The following is a 25610-nucleotide window of genomic DNA, read 5'->3' on the forward strand; positions in this document are numbered from 1 at the left end:
CCTTTTAAATTTCCTTTCTCCATTCACCGGTGACTTTTCTTCCCTACCGACTCTCAGTTTTCCAAACGAAAAAACGTTCCTACATACACTACGTTAATTCGTTATCAAAGGCACGACGGAACTAACCGCAGAAATATTTTCCCTCGAGCTTCTCTACCCACCATTCCGCTCTCCAAATACGATCTTTCTCGAAATATAATTATTCCCAGCCGAATAATTATTATTACACCATAAATGTTTGTGCAAATTCATGTTCTTATGAATGCAACTGAAATGAAATTTCTTCGTAGCTTAAATATTAGAACACGTATTTTGTTTCGAATATTTGGAGTATTTTTTTCATATTCTGTGTGTTCTAGAAATATGACTGTTCATGATGAATGAATGTTTTGTTTTAGACATTTTGGACATTTTCGCGTATTCCACTTTCGTATTTATTCGCTGCCTCTGTCTGAAAGCGAATTTGAATTTACCAACTTTTAATTCCAAAATTACAGAAGCGTCTGGTTAACAGATTAAATTTTCCATAAACGCATAAACGTTCTAATGATTGTTATAATCCCTCGTCAAATATTATCGGCATATATTCCATCGCATACACGATGACCCATTCTACTCTACACAAGCGTACAAAAAATACATATCAGCAACTTATATCATCTTGCTGCCAGCTGTCAGAGACAAAGTTCTCTCGTCTACGAGGAATTTCGACCACTCCTTAGGTATCATTAAATCCACGCCAGTAGAAGAAGCAAAAAGAGGAGGATCGTATAACCTTTACGACGTCCCTAGGAATCAAGGAAAACACGAGGAATGAACACAGCCAGAAAGAGACCGTAAGAAAAGGAGCGAATTCTAAGACGAAGAAGAACAGGCTAAATAAGTGAACGATGCGCTATCGCGAACGACGCAGACGATACGAGCGGTTAGACGACGTCCAGGAGTAAGCGTCGAGATTATAAGGAACGCATACAAACCACCCCAGCTTGCTCTCTTCTCTTGGCGACCACGTGGACAGAAGACAGAGAACATTCAACGAACAAGCACAACTAGAGCTACCTTGTACAACAAGGACGTCTCGTAACTGTAACCAGCGAGAGGGAGAGAGAGAGAGAGAGAGAGAGAAAGATAGATAGAAAAATACCTGCAAGAAACAGTAAAAGAGTGAAAAGGAGGAATATAGAGGGGGTGGTAAACGAAGGCAGAGAGGAAAAGGCAAAAGGAAAGCAGGACGCAAAGCTGGCAATGAGTAAGGAGAAGGATCAAGAGAGATCTTTCGGTGAGTGGAAGGGAGAGCTAGATGATTGGCAAAGAGAAAGAGGATGAAGAAGGAAAAAGAGAAAAGGTAACATGAGCGATGCGCTATCGCAAAACCCTGGCAGCGAACGCGGCACGACGCCGGGGTCGGCGCTATCGATTGGCGTCGGCGTTTCCTCGACGTCGCTATTTGCCCGCCGCCGACGTTTCCTTTCTCTCTTCCTCCTACTCGCCACCCTCTTCCATTCTCCCTGTCTTGCTTCCTCGTACGTTCTCACCTCCGCTCCGTTCATCCTGCTTCGCCACCCTCGAACCACCCTCCTTTTCGTCTCTGTTTACCCTCGCTTCTTCTTCTCTCTCGCTCTCATAACGCTTCCTATAACGGTGTCTCTCTCTGTTGCACAGAATCACCCTTCTGTTCGTCGAGCTTCTACTATCTCTATATACTTCTTCTCTATCTTCTCTATTTCACTACACATTAGACGATCCCATCTCTGTCCCGCCGAATGATTCCACCACCGGCTAGAAGCAACCACCCTTCGTTCTCTCGCCATCTACACCCCCTTGTGCAGCCTGCTAGTTGCATAGCTCTCTTCGTTGGTCCCTCGTTGCTCTCCGTACCCGCTCCTACCCTCCCCCCCGTCCACGACTCTTTTCCATCCGACGCGGTAACAGGTGTTGCTCCGGCCCCGAACTCGTACAAAATCGATGGGCAAGAGCCACATCGGCGTCGCGGCGAGGGGTGGGTTACCCCTGCCGGTTCGCTCTCTTGCTCGGCTTCCTCGTTCCTCTGCTCGTTTCAACCCCTCGATCGCGGAGCCAGCCAGAGCTTTATATATACACGTATACGTATAATGCCTGGCGTGTGTGTTCGCGAGACGGTGTGGCAGTTCGTTGGAGATGGAACGGAGCAAAAGCGAAACGGAGAGACGACGAGCAGTACGCTGCTCACGCTTGACAGGGGATGGTTGATAAAGCGGAACAAGGAAAGAAATAACCAACGTATAGGATAAAGAAGGAGGAGCAGTTTGCGAGGGTGAAAGAGGTACTGGAGATGGTTTACGGAGCAGGACAGAAATAGGGGCAAAGTATGGAAGAAAAAAAGAGACAAAGCGTAAAGAGGGTGGAGGAGGACTGGGAAGACAGAGAGGGCAACACCGGGCAGGTTGTGTGCAGGCCTTTTAGGGAGGGAAGCGAGAAGGAGCTCTGCACGAAGCGAGGAGGAAAGGACGCAGGCGCCCAGGACGCGGGGCGACGCTGCTCGACGACGCTGCATTGGCAGTTGCACCCCAGCCACACCCGGTACGAGCCATGTAGTCGGGCTACCCTCCACCGCGATACACGGCGGACAATTGTTGCTTCTGCGCCCACAGGTGGTACATCTTCATCTTCGATCTTCGTGCCCGTAGACGTTCGCGTCCGGTGTGCCACGTCGTCGAACGCGACCGGGGCCCATGGACGAGCCTCGATCTATCGTTGACCGGTCGACCAAGCGCGCGTCGTGCTGCTCGTAACCGCGCTCTGCTCGTCCATGTCGTGCCTCTCTCTACGTGTCTAGAGACCCTAGTGTTACTTACGTGCCACCGCTTGCAAAAACCTATTTCGTTTCCTCGTTCAACGTCGTTTTCAACGTTCGCCCGTCATTTGTTTCGTCATCGTGGTTACTTTTACGTATACTTCCGTGGTGCTGCTTTCACGATACTCGCGTCTATGTGTATTGTGAGCTTGGGTTTTCCGTGTGCGTTACTCGAAGCAACCCCTCTACGGCAAACGATCGAGTCGTATCGAACCGAGTAGACAGGTAAAGTCGAGCCTGAATTATTTCTGCGTTAATCGAAGGTGTTAGGGAGTAAGAGGAATAGAAGAAAGAGAAAGGTGGGACGAAGAAAGAGTACGAGGAGGGACTAGGAACGCATACGTGGTTCGTCGCCGTGAGCCACCGGCGATCCAAGGCTGCGACGAGGCCCGCGAACAGCCGCACGAGGGCAGAGTTGTAGCTTCACGCGGGTTCCTCCTTTCGCGGTGCTTCCCCGCCGTACAAAACCAGCCATCACCAGTGCGAGGAGGCTAAGGGAGGGCGAAGAAGTCGCGCAAAGTCCTCCTACGGGTTTGTTCCTGCTTTCTGACTGGCAAGCAAGACACCAGGCTACCGGTAGACACTGAGACAGGGTGAAAGAGAGAAAGGGAGAGGGGACCACTTACCAGAGGGAGTTATCGACTACACACGTAAGGCGACAGCGCACACGTACGGATACACAAACATCGCGGACCTGTTGTCCAACTTGTTGCTCGTCCCTGCAAAAGGCACACCTCGCCTGCCTCCACGACGCACACGTTTGCTTTCCGAAAAAGGACCTTCGGTTATTTACAATTCGTTAACTCGAAGATAGCAGCTTGAATTTTCAGCTGGAAGAACCACAGCCTGGCTGGCTCGGTCTGTTATTCAGCCTACCGAGAGAATCGCGATTAATCGAGCGTATTTTATAAATCCGCTCGCTCCAGAGATAAGAAACTGGTGATTCGATTTGCTCCTCTACGCTACTGGAATTGTACCTTCTTATTAGAAAATCTGTTTAATGGTGGAAGATTGAAGGTTCTACGAGAGACTGTTTTTATCGGGAACATTGGTGATCTGTATCGAGAAGAAGGAATATATTGGGAAAGATTTTTTTGAAATTTACTGGGACGGTTTTAGAGAAGAGTAAGAGGAAGCACGCGGCGTCGCGACCATTATTTGTCGGATTCACCGCACTCGAAATCGCCGAGATGAGGGTATCGTCGCGAGAATGGACACGCCCGATGCTGCACGAGAGTGTTGCCGGCAGAATGGAACGATGCTCGGATCAGGAGGGCGAGTAGACGGTGAAAAGTAGTCCGAGTGGCGAGAACTGACCTCTGAGAGAGACTCGATGCGGTATCAGGACGAACCGAGATATAAAACATGAATAATTAAATACAATATGAATATTCGTAAATAATCACGAAGTATATGTACATTTTTAATAACCGTGAACACTGAAACAAATTTTAACCGAAGAGAGTTTTTCAAGCGGCGTACGAAAGAAAATTACTGAAGAGAATAGCGTTAATAAAAATAGTTGATACGGATTGTTTGGATTTTATTAAACTACGATGAAGCGTATAGATGAAAGATTTATCCAGGGGATAAGGAACGTAAGCACCGGAGGCGACAGTAAGCGGAAGACAGGGCAAAAGTAGACGAAGACCGAGGAATACCGTAAGAACCACGTAATCTTCCACCCGTGAATACAACGAAAGCAATATTACAAACAAGGTAAAGCAACAAAGAGAATCTAAGAAAAGAAACAAAAGAAGCAAACTAAGAAGAAATAAAGCAAGGCAAGCTACATTTTTCTTTCTCTCTTATAAACTCGAGTTACACCGAGGAATCTCATCTGGAACCACGTACATTAACACGCACAAACCAAGTGTTATTAAAAAGAAAGTTTCCAGTGAGGAAACACTTCCGGATAATCCCAACTTCCGGGTGTATCTGAAATCTCGAGTTGGACTGACTCGCTTCGCCGAAAAGATATTTTAATATAAATCTATACACGTATCTATATATGTGTATATATACACACACTATATAAATACACAAATATACAAGTATATTTATACACACAGACACGTGTGTATATATATTTACGTGAAATACACACGTAGCTCCGTTTGAAATCGTGCAACGACATCTAGAATTAAAATACCGCCCCCAAACGGCGATCGGAATCGACATTTCCGGTAGAAACGTGCCCGCCACAAGGAAGTGTCCCGTTTTTATCAACTCTGCGAATCGAATATCGATGCTGCAATTACTTGGAGCTTGACTAGTTCCTCTCGAGACGCTCGTGTAAGTCCACTTGGAACACGTTTCATCGTACGACACAGGGAACACAGGACGAAATTTGTTTAACGAGCAAGAGGAGACTCGATAGGTGATCCAATCGCGAACAGGAAGTAGGATGAGGACGAGAAGATTGACGATGAGAAACGAGGCGTTGCTGGGCTGAAGCATCGATCGTTCGATCGACCGTAATCCTGGTGGCCTCCACGAGGACCACCAGGGCGACATTTTGCGCGAATCGAAACCACGATCGATCGTTTGATAAACGACGATCGTCTTCGACTGAACGAACGTCTATCTGGTGCTCTGGAAATACAAACTCGGGAAGAATTGATCATTGAGAAAAATATTTTGTTTTTCGAAAAGAATATAAACATTGGAGGATTTCTTCTTATTCGTCATACCTTTTTTTAACCAGAAATATAATCGAAATAATTCAATAAAAATCTATCCGATGGTCTGGAAATACGAAGATAGAGAAGAATTTTTTTCCAAAAAAAATATAAAAATTGAAGGATTTCTTTTTGTTAGTTGTTTATTCTTCATCTACATCGGATCTGAATTTCTCCCTATTTAGGACCAAGAGAAAGAAACCAAAAGCCAAGATGCCACGGTGTTATATGGTGAAGAAGGCCCTGTGCAACAAGTATATAAGCAACGTTGCCAGAGGATTCGAGAGCTGGGGTCGCGGAAGGACCACGCCATCGCCGACCACCATACAAATCCCAGTTTCGCCCATAGAAGGGAGCGTCGCACCCCCTGTTGCTCAAGGTACAATTCTGGCTCCGGCTTCTTATAGTTCTACCCTTGGCTCGATTATGATCCCTGGTATAGTAATTAAATGGTCGAGCAAGATTCTTTACGATAGAAGCGATAGGTGTTTGGGGATTTCATGTTTTATGGAGTACGTGGGGGGGGGGGTTGATTATAGCTCGAAGATTCTCATTGATTGATACTTGTTGCGATTGAGTACAGATGTTAAGATTACGAGATTTTTACTGTAATTTTGTTATTTTTTATTATATCTTTTCTTTTTTAGTTCTTCTTTATTCGGGTGTTTGGATTTATTGGAATTTGGTCGGATTTATCTTTTTTATTTATTTAAACTTATTTGGATTTATTTAGATTTGTTTAGATTCATTTGGATTTATTCGAATTTATTTGGATTTATTCGAATTTACTTCGGTTTATTCGAATTTATTCGGATTTATTTAGATATTTTTAAATTCGTCTGGATTTATTGTCATTTATTTGGACTTTTTGTTATTCTTGGTGGACGTAATCGGACTTACTTGAATCTCAATTTATTTAGACTTATTTGAATATGTTCAATTTTATCTTACGTAGAAAATATTTTCAAACGCATACTCAAAAGAATTATATAGCATCGAAGATTATTTCAAACCATTGCTTGCATGATTCTCAAAGCGTTATCATCCTGAAAAGGGATGAAGGCTCGATTACAAATAAAAATAATAATGGTCGATTTTGAAGCGGAAAATCGATCGCAGTCGCGCGTGAAGATTCAGAAACGAGTATCGTTATATCACGACGAAGAATGTCGAGCGATATCTTTCTTGCGATTATTACGTTCAATTAATACGATTGTTGCTATTGGACCGTGGTATTGATTCAGCCTGTAGCCATATATCGTTCATCTCGTGCCGAGGCACTGCACGGACGCGTGTCTTGCTCCTAGCAAGAAAACCTTCTGCATACTTTTGCACAAAAACTAAATTGCCCTTCACATCGTCTATGTAGTGGGAAATAACTAGTGAACGATGCAAGTGAATGACGTGGAAAATGTGAAAGAATCATTCTTGATATAGGTAATTTCTCATCTGAATTTTATGCCAAAGGTTCTCTTAAAACATTAAAACACTTTTACTCAGTTGAAACTAAAGCGAAATTGAGATATAAAAAATTCAAGGACTGCAGAAGGATTTAGTCGAAGGATTAACGTGTCAAATACATACAAACTCTTCCGTCTTTTTATAAATGAACCGTTCAGAAACTATATTAATCAACTCGCATTACACTACGAAATTAGGGCCATGATGTATATACATATATTTTTATAAATACTTTTAAAGAGGCTTTGTCGTTACGATATTTTAACGTCGTCGTGGTGAAAATTCCTAGCGTCGGAGTAATTCGCGGTAACGTGTTACTCACCACGGCAAAGCTGCATTAATTGTCTGAATTGTCGTTCCCGGTGGCAGCAGTTTCCAGCAACGGCCCCGTTTATGCTTCGCGTTCAGTAATCGAGTGAATGAGAGAGTGTCATGCGAAACTTGCCGGAGACGTTAATGGAGCTACAAAGACCGCACTTAAGACTCGTTACAATGGCAGTACACGCTTGCTTGGAGCCTCTCTCGGTAAAACCAGGCCAATCGAACGTGAAATACGAACGATTTCCATCGTAAAAGCGTCAGAAACTTACTGAAGATAAAACATTTCGCTTGACGTTTCAGTTAGGTCGATTTAAATGGTGAAATCTTGAGAAAGGGACAAATTTCTATGATCAAAACTGAGATAATATATAGATACAATAGGTTCATAAGTTCTCCAGATTTTCAATGCTATTGTACGAAGATAGTTGTTCTTACTTGCATTTTGTAAACTTTCTGGAGTTTCCCAATTAAGCCAATCGATACTAGAATTAATATCGAAATTAACGAATATCAATTGTTTCGAACGATCAAACATCAAAACAACATGCAATCATCTGATCTAGAAAAATCATGATACTTCAAAATCTTTGAAAATAGCCCATGAAATCAAAGAATTCTCCCAATCCAAGCACTCAATAACCCACAATTGACTCAATCTCATCTTCTTGTAGCTCGACTGCTGAAAACGCAAGACTCCGTAGATCTCGGAGAAAATTGCAGGCTCATCACGTTGTCACGCTAATAGCAAAGAAACTTATCCCAAGGGAGGTGTCCGTGAAACACAGCGACAACAACACTGAATCGAGACTCGAAACAATTCTAAGGAAAAAAAAGGAAAGAAGATAAAAGGAGCGTCGTTGAAACGAGACACGCAGTTTCATAACCGAGTTATCGTGAAATTTTATATCCGCTCGGTCGTACACTTTCCTTGGCCAGCCACCCATCCCCTTTGACCTCGTTTCCAACATGCTTGCCGTCATAATCCCTGGTCCTCCTTCGTCTCACCCTCTTGCCACTGCTACAACGAGGTTCGACACTCTTTCGTTGGCACGTCGACAACAGAAGAACTCGGCACGCTCCTCTCCCCCGCGATTTCTCCTCGTTAAACCTCGATTAAAAAGTCAAATTAAGAAATCGAGTTACGCGCCGCGCTGTCGCTCGTCAGTTGTCTCATTAATATCGCATTGTCGCGGACGGAAGGGACGAAATAGGGCTGACGATGCTGTTTCCGCTCCTTTGCTCAAAGTGCTCCTGGTTCTCCTTTGTGTTCTTTTTCCTTTTTTTCGACTTTTCCGTACCTTTTTCTCGGAGGAAGGAAGGCAACCGCGGTTATTGAATTGCACCAGCTTCCTCGTTTCGCTTTGAGAACTTACCTGGAACGATGGAGCAGAGAATTTGAAGTATCGTTCAAATTTTAGAATTTATGAGCCTCGTAACGTTAATAGTACCTCGAAATTGTACCACATTATGGTTTTAAACTTGTGGTACGATCAAAGCAGGAAGATTTTACGACTCAAAGTAAGACGATCATTGACTCCTTTCCGTGCCATTCAGTTCGACGAAACTCGGGCCCAAGTCCAGACCGATGCTCATAAACAGGAACTATCATTCAGTCACGATCGTAACGGGCCAAAAGATAGTCCGCGAGCTCGGCTTATTATGTTTACGTTTGGCCCAAGTATCTGGTCGCGAGTCAGACTCGCGATATTCATGTTTGGGCCAAAATCTTCATCGCGAGTCTGACTCGCTAAAGTACGGGAAGGGGTTAAGAGTAACGAAATTACGATGGATATTTTAGTTTCGAAATCAAGTTGAGAATCTACGTGGAGTAGAAAACAAAACACAAAAATAAATCGAAGATGTAGAACAAGGCTCCCTTCATTTAAGGCCTCGCTACTGTGGAAATTTAATTTGAAGATTTGCAAAGTACGTATGCACCAGGCTAATTCTTGCGTTAGGACTTAAGTTCCAATAGCGCGTGCTATAAACGACAACAAGATTGGTCGCACACCGAGCCGTTTCATGGTGTGGCTGAGGGTTCGAAGTTGTGCAAATTGCAGATGTCTTTCGATATGTAAATGCATGTGTAAGGTACAACTAATTTTATTCTGCAAGATGTTTGATAACTAATTACTACAATTGATCATTAAACAAGAAAGATTTATTATCTTGATGTACGACGTCTCCCATACGATTGTAGGTTAAGGGATTAAGAATGTATAAACTCTATATCTTGCAAAGACCATTAGTTTTATACACATCAACGGTATTTCAAAATTGTATATAAGAATTGGTCATCTTAAATACATCAATCGACTTTGTAAACCAGTCACAGCTGCAGAATTATCTTTTCTGTCGCAGAATACCTGAATGCGAAGTCCCAAGATACGACTGCAACGACAGGAGCGAAGACGCTCGAGCAGAATGTCCCGAAGGAGAAGGTAAACGAGCCTAGCAATGTGGACATGACGGCGACGACAAACACCACGAGTACACCATCGACGGAATCTTCGACTGCAGCTCGAACGGAGACATCGGTGATCACCTGCACAGCTACATGCTCACCATCCACGGTGGTAGCTCCGCAAACGACAGAATCAATCGCCTTGAGCGTCGAGGACACAACGATCACGACATCCACGTTGCCTTCCACGGCTCCCAGATCACCGTCCAAAACAGTTCACACAGACCATCAGCAACATACGACCGTGCTCCATTACACGCCACCGAGGGAGCCTTCTCCATCCTCGAACACCGCTACACCGTACCACGTGGAAGAAACAGCGGATCATTCCACGTCTGATTCAAGGATAGGGTCCAATAACGGCAATGTGATCACCAATTACGTGTCCTCGATGTTCAAAGACCGTTCAGCGGCTGAAACAGAAGCTGCACACGATTTACTAGAGCTCTCAAGATCGTTGCCCCCATTACCACCACCCAGTGTCGCCATCGGGCCACAAAACGTGATAGAGTCACCTGCAACCGATATCCAAGAGATGACGGTGTACCAACCGAATCAACCGATCTACCAAGTGAACACTATCGGTTTAACAAGTTCTACAGTCTACACCCATCACCAACACCAGCAACCAACAACTGCGAGCATCATTTACGAGCCCAGCGCAACGATAGTCCAGCAAACGGGCAGCGTGTTCATCCCACTGTCCCCTGTTCAAGAGATTCTGCTCACCTATAGCACGCCGTCCATCCCGTGCACGCCGACCATCCCGTGTACACCGACCATCCCGTGCACGCCGATCATGACTACACATCATCCACCCCAACTACTACCACAGCAACAGCATCTTCTCCAAGCCATAGAGGCAGCACCACCACTGACCCCACCTACGTCTGAGTGTAGCAGCGATATTGAAAATAATAATCCAAATTCGCAACCCAGTCAGAAGGATAAAGAGGTGCAAACAGTGCTCGAACAGAGCGAGGTGAAACCGGCGAGTTATACGTATGACACTTTATTGGTGACTGACGGGAGGTCGAAGAATAAGAAGGTTTTACCTATTCAGAAAACGCAGGAGGCTGAACCGGTTGAAGGACTTGAGACATCAAAGATCGGGCGTTACGTCTGTTGCGAGTGCGGTAAGTTGTTGAGAAAATTAGGAATCGTGAGAAATATCGGGATCAGGGTAGTTGTCGTCAGTGAATTACGCCATCTAAAGTATTCTCATTTTCGTTTCTTCGAGTGTCGTTCATTTCTTTGCTATAGATATTTTAGAAAAGAGAGATATTGAATTTTAATTACACAAATTTTTGTAGCTTCAAAGGCACGGATTAAGCTTTCAAATCAGAGTTTTAACATAAAATGTGTCCCTTGAAAAATAGAATCTATTCAGACCCGAACAGCAGGTCAGCCCCATCATAAAACCATCGTTCTCAGTAACAATTTTCTGTTTCCAGGTAAACAGTACGCGACTTCGTCAAACTTGTCACGACACAAGCAAACCCATCGTAGTATCGACTCGCAATCGGCGAAGAAATGCATCCACTGTGGCAAAGCATACGTAAGCATGCCAGCCCTGGCGATGCACGTGCTGACCCATAAACTAACACACAGTTGCGGTGTCTGTGGCAAGATGTTCTCCAGACCGTGGCTACTCCAAGGACACCTGAGAAGTCACACGGGCGAGAAACCTTATGGATGCGCGCATTGCGGCAAAGCGTTCGCCGATCGGTCGAATCTGCGCGCCCACATGCAGACGCACTCCGCGGACAAGAACTACGAGTGCCACAAGTGTCACAAATCGTTCGCGCTCAAATCTTACCTGAACAAGCACCTAGAGTCCGCCTGTCAAAGGGAGAACGACGATTCCAACAATGACCTAGATGCACCTCAATAGATTCCATCGAGTTACGGGCACTTTTGGCGCTAGTGTCGCTGCACGTCATCAAGTAGGTTTTTAAGCTTCAGGTACTGGAAAAATTTGAAGAACGATCGACAAGAAATTGGGTCAGGTTTGGGTTATGTTTTTGCTAAAATTCAAAAGAGAATTTATGGAGAGTAATTCTGGGTAATTAAGTAAATGGAAGTTGACGGTGTCGGAAAATGTTTGAAAAGTTGAGAGTGAGAATATTAGATACTGGAATAGAATCTTTGAAAAGAAAATTTAAAGCAATTCAGGAAGTGGTTGTGAAAGCTTGAAAATGTTTGAAGGATAAGAAGCGAGAATATCAGATATTGGAGTAGAGTCTTTGAAATTGAATAGTTATAAGTTGTTTAAGAAAGTTTGACTGATTAGTGTAAACAGATAACGAATGTAGTAAGATACTTGAATAGCTCGAAGATGTTTGATAGATCTCCGAATCCTCGAAATAATTTGTCCTCCAAGAAATGAACTCGTAATTCTTTTCTTTCAGTTGGCGACACATCAGATGATAAACGAAATGCAAGAAAAGATTCTCCAAGGTGCAATCCCTTCTGGTATCAACTTCAATGGGTGAATTCAATCTTTCTGGAATTCAACAGTTCCAACAATGACGACTACTTCGTTGTTTCCCTTCCTCCCTCTCGTAAACTTCCAAAAAATCCCACGAACCATTCTCTCGATGAAAAGCGTAAAAGGAAGGATTCGTCCACGAAACAACAGAAACAACGAAGAATTTCGATCGTTGACGTCACAGGTGATTTTTCGATTAACCAACAATCACGAATTCATCGAGTTCCCAGTCTGGGTAAGCGAACGATCTCAAACTGATCGCGATTCATGTCACCAGAAGCTACCAGCAAGCAAGGAACAGACATTTCGAAGATGAAACCCATAAAATAGGCGGACGTTGAACCAACGCGAGAATATCGTGGTTAAACTAACGTTCTGAATTCTCGTTTCGTTCTTCGTGTGAGTAAACATTCAAAGGCGTATATGATTAACGTAAGCTGATTATTAAAGTCGTTTTCGCACAGAGAAAGGAACGTTCGAGGAGAACGGAGCGTATATACAGGGATAAATCGTCGTAAAGTAAGGAGACACGTGTTTCATTGCATCAAGACGCGCACGGTGCGATTCAAACGACATTCCTTTCGTCCATGGACGCTCGATGAGATTCTATTCGTCGTCCGGTGAAATCGATATTCGCGTGGCATCAAGGGAAACGAAAACGACGCTCGTTCGCTTGCCGATGAAGTGTCTGGAATACGATAGGGAGAGGCAAAGAACGAACAGCGCGGCGAAAATCGATGCAATACTATCGAGGGACCATCAATTTGTGAGTAAAATTCATTTCGAATCGCCGATAGTCGATGGGAACCGGGTCAATTCTAGTCAAGGAACTTCGGAATCCAATGAAAATAATGCATGCTCCAAGTACGCTTACTAGTCGATTTAACGACCTTCTCTTTGATGAAACTTGGCAGTTTTCAGATGTCGCGTGGCAATTCGTGTACCATCGTCTCATTCTTATTGATTTTCTGCGTGCTCTTCTGCAATTTGACTTAATGTAATAACCTGTACATAATGGGATCCACTGATTGGGATCATTAGCACGTTGATAGGAATATTTGACTTCTATCTTAGTTCTATCTTATCTATCTTATCTTATTCTATCGCGCGGAATAAAATAGTCGAAACACAGACTGAAACGTGATTCGTGATAGGGAAAGCGATCTCAAGCGACCAATTAATTTCAGGACAAGCTATAGCCAAAGAAAATTTCGTTTGATTCTCCATTTCATACTTGTCGACGTTTTAACGTGCCTCTTCTTTCTCAATTCTGCTCGACATTGATCTCAACCTCATTCTCAACTTCCTTTCGTATTTATTTTTCTTACAAATGTAGTAATATCTTCACGACGAGCTAAAACAATATATCGTATCGTAACTTGACCGTCGTCGAAATGATTCGCGGGCAAGTTGATATCCGATACCTATCGATGGATGATAGGAGACTATCGATGTTAGAAACGCGAAAAGTTTCCACGCGAACGTAATTTCCTCGAGGAATCGTTTTCCCAAAGTTTCATCGGCGCCCTTGGCGTACAATAGGAACGATGGGGGGAGGATGAGCACACGTCGGAGGTTTTCATCAACATTTCACGTAAACTGGACCACCTGTTGAATGCAGGAATGACCATTGGTGGCGAAAGGGTCGCTCTCTCGTTTCGCTCTCCTAAATTATAGAACATCCTCCCGTAATTTCCTCGTTGTCAGAAGTATACGTCAACGAGACCGCCATTTTTCGTTTTTTTTCTTTTTCTTTTTTTTTTTTCTTCAATGAGAGATGATTTATAGAATGACTCGATCTGCGTATTAAAAAATTACGGAAATTTGTTACATCCTCGAGGAATTTCCTGATCGCTTGTCTAGTCAGAAGCTTCTAGTTGATAATCGATCGCTAACAAAATTTTGAGATTCTTCTTTTATCGTAAATTTCTAATTTAATAACGCAATAATGCAGCTCTTACTCGATAGTTTGTAAGTGCGTAAATTTTTATTTTAGGAGTTAATAAATGAACAAATATTGCAAAATAGACTTAGACTGTTCTATTCTAAGATTGTACTTAGATCGTTAGCTACGCTTTCATCGTTCCTAGTCCAATAGTCGTTTTATTTATCGTCTAGTTCGCTCGTACTTACAACGTTCTTAATCGTAATATTAATTTGATATTTTATTATTACGACGGAAGGAAAATTAGAGCGGGGAAGACGAAAGGAATGTCGAATGTATAGAAAATATCAAGGACAAGCACCGGCAAGAAACTGAAAAAAGAAATAAAGAGACTTCCGCTCTAGTCAGTGAGCTACGCTTGTATCGTATCGTTTTATCTTAGGTTGCCTCGAAAAACGGGGCTTAGTCTTGTATAATAGGTGAAGTGATCGTTCTTAAATTTAAGTTGTTCGTGTCGCTGTTGCTTTCACGTGGGGAAAAAACGCGTTTTTTATAACGACCGTAGAGATATTTTGGTACGAAAACGTTTTCAGCGATTAGAAAAAAAAAAAAAAACAAGAAACTTAGGGGATCGACCGATTGTATTATTGCGTACTCGACGTATCGGTTAGTTCGCGTTAAGTAGTTTTTAAACGGACGCAACGGAACAAACGAGCTTTAGCGGTTTAAGTTTCTAATAAACTAAAGAAAATGAGAATAAAACGGCGTCGAATGCGTCTGCAAGTTTTCTCGCGCCGTGTGTCTGTTTAGCAGAGCAACGTCGAACCTCGATCTCGAGGATTTTCACGTCTGCATTCGACATACCAGCAACGTGCAAGTGATTCTTCGAAAACAGAAAATGGAAGAAAATTCAACCCTTAAAGGCGATCGCGAACGAGAGTTTACCGAGACGAATCTTCTTTAAACTACATAATTAAGTGTTTTATCGTTGTTGGATCTAGACGAGGAGCAGCAAAATTACCGTTTGCGCTGGTCAAATAACACGACGGTGGCGGTATCGTTACTGGACGATAACATCGAAACAAGATCCACGATAGCCTTGAAGGGTGAAAATTGAGAGAAAGAAGAAGATTTTAAAAACAGATACAACTCTGAATTTAATTCCACTCTTTTTGATAGATCGACGATTGTAAACGGAATTAATGAAATCACGTGTACGTTGCTCGTAACAGTGTTTGAGCAAAAAGTCAGAAATAGACTTGCCTAACGTTCGTCCGTTCGATTCTATAAGACTAGATTGGCTGTTGACATGTAAATATATTCGATTATTTTTCCACCTTCTTATATAAAGTCTATTATAATTGTAAGTATAAGGTTCCTAGACGTAGTAGCTATTTTCTCTTAACGCTTTTATTTATATCATTTTAATTAACGATGAGTTAAGCGAGTCTGTGTCTGACCAAGTTTCAACGATTAAGGGAACAGCTTCGAAAATCGTCCCGTACGTTCGTTTCCATGGGACAAACTAAACATTCCAGTTCTATTCAATATTATGGGAGACGGATAATAATAGTTCATGCCGGTGTGGCGATAACCGGGAGCGACCAATTCGAACAGGTCGTTGGCAAATTTGATCCACATCTTCAATGATATTCACAAGCTGTACCAGTCTCGTTTTCGTGCTCTAATACACAATACTCGACAGTCAATCGAATCTCTAATCAATTAGAGTTAACCTCGTAACGGTAGTCAATAATGAAACAAAAGAGAATGATCTATATGGTTATCAAGGTACATCTTCTTCATCAGCGCAACAAATTTTAACAAAGATAAAACTTCTTAGGAAAGGCGAAGTATATTAACGTCTGGATTCTTCGAATTAGAAAATTAAAAAACATATAGTATAGCGCAAGCGATTGATCACTGAGATTATTGTTTAACGAAGAGCTACGATACCATTTTCTCGTTCAATAATTGCTAGACTAGAGATTTTTATGCATTTATGAGAAATTTGAAGAAACAAAAACGAACAGCATACGTGTAAAATATGGAATAGTGGAGTAGTTGTTATAATACTTACTACGTGAGATAAATTTCTGTTTAGATACCGTATCTTTAGTGTTGCGTTCAGAAAAATATGAATTTGCATAGACACCTGCAGTCTAGTAATCGCTAACAGTGGTGATAAATAATTTAAAAGATGCTATACAAGTATGAAAACACGTTGCTTATTGCTAACGCTATTATTATTATCTCTGTCACATAATACTATTTTTAACAAACTTCTAATAATTCTCGCCATTGTTTGAATTAAAAAGATCTACAAACAATTAAATTCCTTCGTTTAGGATCAAACGACTCAGCGATCAATGCTTGACTCGAATAAAAAATTACAAAGATTCGTTGCCGTCTCGAAGACTATTTTCAGCGTCGAAAAAAGTTTTCGAAACACGATTTCCTCGATGCTTTTTTGTCGAATTCGTGGACAGGAAAGCATGATAAGTTAGTGGAGTTAATTATTCAATGGTAAAGGAGAAAAAAAAGAAAAGGAGGAAAAAAGAAAAGAAACGATGTAGCAAACCGCAGAACTGATGAACACGCGAATACAAACTAACGTTAGATCGTCGCCGTAGTGTAAACTTGAACGAAAGCAAAAAAAATTTACAAAAAAAATATGGTACGATAAAAATGGTGTAATTATTAACTATATTAACGATAAACAAGCAGTCGACGCTATTTTTTAGATACGCAAACGAGTTAAGCCAGGACCCAGGACGATCATGCCTCGTACGTTTCTCGGTCCAGTGAAAATCAATTTTTCTTGTTCAACGTCGTAAAGAACACACAATTTTTATTGGCTGTGCGTTCGTACTTCGAGCCGAATTTAATCGAATTGGAGGAATCGTGCATGTGTACGACGATTATCTGGGTAAAATTACTGTGATATATTTTAAAAATAACTTTATTGATTTCATTGGGATTATTATTAAACTCGGATTGTAGAGCAGAAGTTAATAATATATTATATTACAGGATATTTAGAAAGAAAGTTGGAAATGAGATTTTTCAAACATTAATCACTCCTTCTTACAGAAAGATTGATCCTTAAAGGCTACCTTAATGGTTACTTGGTAAAAGTTCACAAACGGCACATCTGTTTCGAATAAAAAGAATTAATAATAATGGACAAGTAGAATTAAATGTTTCATTGTTACTCGATATTAGAAGGTAGAAGATTATTGTTCAAAGTGGTTACAAATAACGTGTTGTACTGTTACAGAGCGATAATATCAAGAGAAAATTCATACGAAGTGAAATTTTCTAACTTGTAAATAGCCTTTAAGGGTTGAACATCTTTCGGGCCGCGAAATGACTTTAAATTATAGGATCGAAGTTTTAAAACGCCCTGTATATCGAAACTAATTTCCGCGTGACAACGAATGAAGAAGTTTCTAAGTTTCTAATCTGAGCGAGATCTGTCTCGTAAGTTGAAGGAAACTTTATAATTGCGTCGTTATATTATCAGCATAATTGATCTAAATCTTTCCATTGGCTAAGTTTTTCAGTACAACATAATTTACTAATTTTCTACTTTTTTCGTATGTCAGAGTTAATTACTCGGATTTGCGTCGTGCCGTCACGAAGCCACGCTTAACCGAATTTTTCTAGTAGATAAAGCTGATTAAACGGAGCCCTGATGAAACTAATTGCCTCATAGCCGTTATAATGTTAGCTAAAGGACAAACGAGCCGAAGAACGAGGAAAGAGTGGAAGCAGAACGAGACAAGAGAAGATTTTCCTTGTTTCTTCAGCGAGAGACCGATTGCTATTTCGATTCGTCGCATAATTAAGCGTTTAGAAGACTCTAAAGAGGACCAAAGTACTTAAACGTAACTACGCCGAAGCCGTGGCGCTCTTAAACGCAGCGATAAAACGTAATTAATGTCACCTTTCGCGATTGTTGTCAATAAGCAAACGAGTAATAATGAGAAGGAAAAGATGACGCGAGGAAGACAGAAAAGAAAGGAAAGGGAAGAAAGAGAGCAAAATAAGCGTGAAGGTGCTGACTGTTAAAATTACGTACGTTCGAAAACACGGTAAAAATGAACAACGAAACCAACGTGACAAAAGTTGTCCGCTGTAACTATAATTAATTAACTTATTAGACCGAATATGCACGATATATGCTATATGTATGTGTATATGTACGTATATGTTAGTCGAATTTTCGCTACACCGAAACTTTTCGCGAGAACGATCGCCTCTAATTAATCTCGATACGTGAACGCTTTCATAAAAAAAAAGAAAGAAAAATTGCAAATCGAGCTCGATGTTTTTAGAATTTGGATTGTATTGGTCCTCCACGATAGAGTCGCTCTTATAAATACAATTTATATTTCTTGGTATTTATGTGTTAATATGAATTTTCTTATATGTTGTGGTAAATTAATTACGAAGTCATGATATAGCAATTATCATAGATTGATGTTAAGCTTCGTTTTCAAGATTTTCTATTTCTGAACGTAGTTCAGGAGAAAATTATTCGCAACGACGTAAGAGGACGTGAAAAATGAATTATCCATTGCACGTTAAACGGACAATTTTCAGGCACTAGATAAGAAACGGGTTATCCTTTATTAAATCCAATTATGAAATTAATTAGAGCGCGATCCAGGCTCGCCTCCGTACGCGATAATTTAGATTTCGCTCGAGTTTCATGCAGAGTCGATAAGTCTGAAATCTGCAAGTTATCTGCGCCATCGAATCATTTCGCATGTACCACAAGAAAACACACGTAGACACAAGGACAAGATACGAGCGAACAACGTTAGGGAAAAAGAAACGCATCGGTGAAAGCAGAACTTTATAGAGAAGCAGGCATGATCATCAGTAAACCTGGCTTTTGTGAAAAGGATTAAAAAAAAAGAGGAAAAATGAAAACGAGGAAAAAAAGGAAAAAAACGTAAGATAAACAGAAAACATAAGATTTAGATTAGTGTGATACAAAGCACGACAAAGCAATAATTTAGTGATTGTATGATATATTTGATTAGTGAGTTAGCGAGCTAAGTTTAATGGTGAACTTTCGAAACCTATAAATACCTACTCGATAAATCGTATAGTTTTGTAGAAATGCTGAGAAGATTCGCCACTTCAGAGATGAAAAACGAAGAAAAAAAATTAAGAAAACGCTGTCTTGGGATCAAAGATATAGCGACGAAGGTCGGGAAAGGGTTTTTAGTAAAATATGTAAAGCTGACGATCGATGATAAAATTTCTTAACGATCTTTTCTTCTTCTTGGATTTTGAATTCATCATTTTCCTTTTGTCCTCTTTATACAATATACATTAATAACCTTACACATATGTATGTGTATGTGAACATCGCGTTTGAAGTACGTAGAAAAATTGTTTTTGCAAACTCTATTATAATATTTACGTTATATTTTTTATATATGCATTTATAAAAATTAACAAAAACCTTTTATAAATAAATGTGCAGTTATTCGAAACATTTATTGCTACGTTGTAAGCATTAAAAAGCACCAAGGGATAATTTTTATGCGAAACGCGTAAAAACATTGCAAATTGTAAAAGTAACATATAAGTAACAAACATTGTAAAAGTAAAAACATTGCAGATGTTTACATACAAATTTATGTTTATACGTAACCCTTTCATTGCTGAAAACTTCAAGTTTACATATTGTCTGCGTTCCGTACTAAGAGCATCAAGCCAACTAGAAATGAATAATATTTCTTTCATGCTATTAACTATGATATTATATAACACACTGCGTATAACGAGTATCAGTTGAATTAATTCAGAGATATGTATTTGGAAATTAATGGTAAACAATTGTGGTCTTCCTTTTTTATACAATATGCACGCTCAATACTATATTTATGTAACTACACAATATGCGAAGAAAAAAGCAAAATACGTGCAGAAAAGCCAACGAAGAAATAAATTGTGTCGCTGTTCTTAAATTTCTAATTGTTTCTGATGGGAACAATAACACGGGACGCGTATAAAATTAAACACTAGCAAATTTTTCGATCAAACGATACTTTTCTTCGGGGCAAAACGTTCAATATTCCCAAGGGCGTTTCGGCTCATGAAAATAATTTTTAAAGAAAAATCCCAAGACTGATATAGTGGATATATCGAGATGCATGCACATGTATTGCTCCGATTTGTTTAAACCCACATTTAAATGAGCTCAAAGCTTATTTATCTTATAGAAGTCATTTTTGAATGTTCTAACTTCGTAAATAACATGAGAAGGAAGAGAGAGAAAGAAAGAGAGAGAGAGAGAGAGAGAGAATAAGTGAGTGAATGCATGAGGGAGAAAATAAACGAAGGTCTGGAATTTCTACATTCATGGACGCATCTTGCTCTCCTTTTACCGTAGATATTCTTTTATTTTTTCTGGAAATGCATGTTGTACAATTTGTTATATGCTACGCTCATCGTTAATAATATTTTATATTAATCGGTTACTAATTTAATTTCGTGAAACTCCTTACAAACGCGATAAAAATACAATACATTCACGACAACACGAGATACGCCAAGGATAAAAAAATTTGTTCCTAGAACCATGACCTTTTTACTGACAAAAAAGAGACCTTCGTCGTATCAAAGCATTTTCAATCTTGTCATAAATAATTATATGTATATGAAGCTTCATATACAAAGAGCAAGTAGAACCGTTTACATTTTTTTCCGTTTGGTCTTTTCTTTTTTCCAATTGCTATTTTAATATAAACAAAAATTCAATTAATGTAAACGCATTATGTTTCATTGGAATATACTACAGGAATTCCACCAAAGTGAAACCCAACAATTAGCGATAAAACGAAAACAGTAACATACCAAATTATCAATGTACTTACAATATTTAAGGATAAAAAGTTTCATTGCACTACATTTGTAAACTTTATTAATTATACGTTGCAAAAAAAATGACGTGAACAAAAGTTGTTATTCATTTCCCTAACTCATCACTTCGCTCGTTTACTCCTTAAAAATAAGTCATACAATCCTTGTCATCTTATCGCTTTGCGTCCTTCAATCAACACATTATAATTATAAGAAAAGTGTTTTAATAATTTATATTCATTGTCACGCTTTTTGTACACAACTTGGTTTTTGTTACAAAAGGGCATTGTTATACAGTGGATCAAACCGATATGGAAGTTTTTGCAAAACGGTATTTAATTTCATTGATATTTAAAAGCTTCGCAGAGTGCAAATTATAATATTATCATTTGTAACCAATGCAGTCGAGTGTATATTCGTCTATCGCTACTTATTACATGTATTTCAAACTATAATACAAAGTACTTAATAAGTTATAATCCATAATAGTATGGTTTATAATCGCTGTTGCGGTTGATTTTGAGAACTCATTCCTGAAACTGGTTGCGGTGGGGTATCTGTACTTTCACTCTTTTTCTCCTCCTTCTTCGATTTATTCCATTCCTGTAAACCTTTAGGTAAACTGGTGTCCTCTTCGAACGATCCCGTACCCTCCACAAACTGTTCGTAAGTTGACTTTTCAGGGAAGGGCCTAGGACCTAGTAACTCTATCATATCGTCTCTACTTAAAATTTCTTGCTTTAACAAACGTTCGGCCACCTAAACAAACAATCGTAAGATCATTCATCTGCTACTATATTCATAAAAACTAACTTTTTCATAAACCAAGAATATTTTATACCTTAGATACGTTCTCCTTATGTTTTGTAAGTAAATCGCGTGTGTGAGTATGGGCTCGTTCAATTAATTCACGTACTTCAGTATCGATAAGCTGTGCAGTGTGTTCAGAATATGGTTTATCGAAAGTCATTTCGCCTTGCTGTGGCATTTGAAAACTCACATTGCCAACTTTTTCGTTCATACCATACTGAATGACTTGAGCATATGCATTTGCAGTTACCTGATAAAAATAAATTCAATATTAGTAAATTACTTACGCGCGTTATAAATTTGTAAAAAAAGGAAAGAAACGCAGCACGACAATACTTTTTGTAGGTCATCTTGCGCTCCTGTTGTAATACGACCAAAAAAGATTTCTTCCGACACTCGCCCTCCAAGTGCCATACACATTCTGTCAAACAATTGTTCTTTTGTATAAAGATATTGTTCATGAGGTAAATATTGTGCATAACCTAAACCTTTTCCTCGAGGAATTATGGAGACCTGCCCCATAAAAGAACATAAGTGAAATTATAATCAAACTATTACTATTTTTGAAATCTAAGAATCACCTTCAGTAACGGATCCGCATATCTCAAAAACCAGCCTGCTACTGCATGGCCTGCTTCATGATAGGCAACCGTCTTTTTTTCTTCAGGTTGCAAGACATTCGTCTTTTTTTCCATGCCTGCAATAACTCTTTCAATGGCCTGTTCAAAATGTTTTAAGTAAATATTATCGCTCAAGTCTCTGGCTGCTATTAAAGCTGCTTCGTTACAAACATTAGCAATATCAGCTCCTAAAATCAATTCACTCATAGTATTCTCAATACATTTTTAACATTCTTCTTTTATCTTTGTTTTCAAGATTTTATTAGTAACTAATTTCACTTTTTATACCTGTAAAACCAGGCGTTAAGGAAGCCATTTTTCTGGCTAATTGGTCTTTATCCATTGTGATTTTTAAAGGTTTCAAGTGTACTTTAAAGATAGAAGCTCGACCTTTAATGTCTGGAGCAGGAACGAAAATTTGTCTATCAAACCTTCCAGGTCGCAACAAAGCTTTATCTAAAATATCTATTCTATTAGTTGCCGCTAATACAACTACATTAGTAGTTGTATTGAAACCTGAAGAAAAAAATATATTACTCGAACAAATATAAATTTTGAATAATGCAATACATGATCTTATCAATTATTATAGTATACCATCCATTTCAACTAGAAGTTGATTAAGTGTATTTTCTTGTTCCGAATGACCACCAAAGTTTCGGCCTCCCCTTTTTCTTCCAACGGCATCGATCTCATCAATAAATAATATACACGGAGCATGTTTTCGTGCCAATGCGAACATATCTCGAACTCTTGATGGACCAACACCAACAAACATTTCCAAAAACTCAGAACCTGATACACTAATAAAAGGTACATTTGCTTCACCAGCTGTAGCTTTAGCTAATAACGTTTTACCAGTACCCGGTGGACCTATAAAATATTATACAAGTTCTAAATTATAATCCTAAACTAATCCAAAACTAATAAGAGCTATTTATTCCTAAACTATATGTACTTACCCGTCAGCATTGCACCCTTAGGTATCTTAGCACCAAGCTCTATATATTGTTGTGGATTTTTTAAAAAATTTACAAACTCCATAATTTCAATCTTAGCTTCTTCGCACCCAGCAACATCCCTAAATTTCAATAATACACATAGAAATATTTATAGCAATTATATAGCAAAAAGGTAATAAATGAAATATTACTCAAACACGATATCCTTAAAGGGAGTCGTACAATTGCACACAACTTTTTCCTACTCTATAAATTGACTACTTGTTAATTGTTTTAACTGCATATTCGTTTGTCTTCTATCTGCTTTTGTTATTTTGTTAATACCTCTTGTTTTTCACTGTGTTCATTTCATCCTAAAACATTCTAACGAATATGGCAGAAGAGCCCAGAGTAGAAGAAAATTGTCTACAATTCATAATAATCTTTTGAAATACAATAATGTAGAATTATACAACAATATTTCTATTAACTTACTTAAATCTTACACCAATATCTTTGGAATTAACCATTTTTGCAGTTGATTCCATTAATGCCCCAAAAAGGCCACCTTTCCTTCCCTTACCAAGTGATTCTGCTGATTTACGGAACACATAAAATATGGCTCCTGTAAATAACATTTAATATTATATCTAGCTATTATCTGAATATCTGTCATAAATGTATATCTACACAAAAATAAACATAGCTTACCATACATAAGCACCTGTGGTAAAATTTTTAAAATATGATATAATTCTAGCTCATCCTTGTATTGTACTAATAGATAATTTTGTGGCTCTATATTTAATTCAATTTGTGCATTCTCCAAATTTCTTTCAAAAGTTTCAACACTACCAATGTTGAACCATAAAGTATCCTACACAATAATAAAGTATCCATTCATTCACCTGTTAAACTTAAATTGAACTACCTCTAAACTTACTTGTCCATTCGCAAAATTCCCAGGCAATAATTTGACACGGACCCACTGTTTATTGATAACTTCCACTTTATCCACTATTCCCTTATCTAAATATCTAAATAGAATTAACATAAAACATTTACATGAAATTTGTATACTGGGTATGTCTACAAAAAATTATTCATTTACTTTACTATACATTATAATTCACTTACTTTGTTACAAATTCTTTCCATGTAATTTCTGTAGCCTGATTCGATAATTGTTGCAAATATATGTAAAACAATCCCATTAATGTAACACCAAGAAAAAGCAATTTTTCGTTCTTTTTATCTCCAAATGATTTCTTGCCTCCATTCCATTTAAACTCCCATGAAAATGTACGTTTATCACTACTCGCAGAATGCGTACTAGATTTTTGAGATTCTGCTCTAGATGACTGCGATTGAGAAGCTTCCTTGGATTGTCCTCCTTTAGCTTTCTCAGTAATCTTTTCAGTCGTTTTACCAGAATCTTTTTCTACAGATGAGAAATTTAAGATATTTTATAATCTACTTTTTATAGTTTAGAGCAAATTAATAAGTATAGGATAATAACTTGGTTTAAAAAATTTTTCAAATCCTTTTGGTGGCTCATTGCATAATAATCTCCATTGATTTCGTAAATGTTCCAATGTAGTCGTTTCGTTGCTATTTCTTATCAATGATAAATATCTTCTTAACTAAAACAAATTTTATGACATACAATATAACAAATATAGCAATGAAATGCAACATAAAAAACATTCTATACAAACATTATAAAAGTTCCAAATACTATTAGTTTAATCTTTATATACCCACATTTAAATAAATATATACATAATTACAAAAAGTATCGGACAACTACAAATTATATATACAGCAATTTAAATAAGAATTGATCTTTATTAAAGAAGTCATTCATGATAAAGAACAGAGGTTATGTCAGATCATATTTATACCTGAAATATATTGGCATTTTTGTAAACGGAGTTCAGAACAAATCTTTCTAATTTACTTGTCGAATATAATAGCTGATGGGCCATATTTGTGGTAAGTGTCTGTAATCACGTAATATGATGAAATTTCGTAGTTTCCACACGTTCCTTGTAGTAGATTACCGGCCACAAGACATTATCTCAACAAATATCCCCAGTCTTAATCCCTATTTCTCGTTTACAACGCAAAACGTATATAAGTTCTTAAGCCGAGCAATTATTGGTTATTCAATTTTGCACGAAGAGAATTGACTAATAAATGACTCAGTTCACTACTA

At 39.1% G+C, this 25610-nt stretch overlaps 2 protein-coding genes across 4 annotated transcripts; one reads left to right on the plus strand and one right to left on the minus strand.

Moving 5' to 3' along the window:
• Positions 1–2136: 2136 nt before the first annotated feature.
• On the plus strand, positions 2137–20488 carry LOC117153746 (uncharacterized). 3 transcript variants are annotated; one of them, XM_076621698.1, is made up of 5 exons: positions 2137–5893; positions 9658–10896; positions 11215–11706; positions 12172–19099; positions 19260–20488. In XM_076621698.1, the coding sequence occupies exons 1-3, from the start codon at positions 5728–5730 to the stop codon at positions 11652–11654; spliced, it is 1845 nt and encodes a 614-aa protein (XP_076477813.1). In that variant the 5' UTR covers positions 2137–5727; the 3' UTR covers positions 11655–11706; positions 12172–19099; positions 19260–20488. The 3 variants fall into 3 exon arrangements, with proteins under 3 accessions (XP_076477813.1, XP_076477810.1, XP_076477808.1); XM_076621695.1 differs by having other exon boundaries at positions 12172–13017; positions 16881–20488; XM_076621693.1 differs by having other exon boundaries at positions 12172–20488.
• A 740-nt stretch (positions 20489–21228) lies between these two features.
• On the minus strand, positions 21229–25545 carry Afg3l2 (AFG3 like matrix AAA peptidase subunit 2). Its single transcript, XM_033328086.2, has 13 exons — positions 25297–25545; positions 24912–25035; positions 24530–24833; positions 24336–24429; positions 24104–24269; positions 23888–24017; positions 23414–23532; positions 23049–23324; positions 22740–22967; positions 22413–22639; positions 22168–22344; positions 21863–22081; positions 21229–21780 (listed from the first exon to the last, which is right to left on the minus strand). Exons 1-13 carry the CDS (start codon positions 25378–25380, stop codon positions 21517–21519), a joined length of 2412 nt encoding a protein of 803 aa, XP_033183977.2. The 5' UTR covers positions 25381–25545; the 3' UTR covers positions 21229–21516.
• Positions 25546–25610: the final 65 nt, after the last annotated feature.

The sequence above is a fragment of the Bombus vancouverensis genome, chromosome 1, assembly GCF_051014615.1.
Source record: "Bombus vancouverensis nearcticus chromosome 1, iyBomVanc1_principal, whole genome shotgun sequence".
Classification (NCBI taxonomy): Eukaryota; Metazoa; Arthropoda; class Insecta; order Hymenoptera; family Apidae; genus Bombus; species Bombus vancouverensis.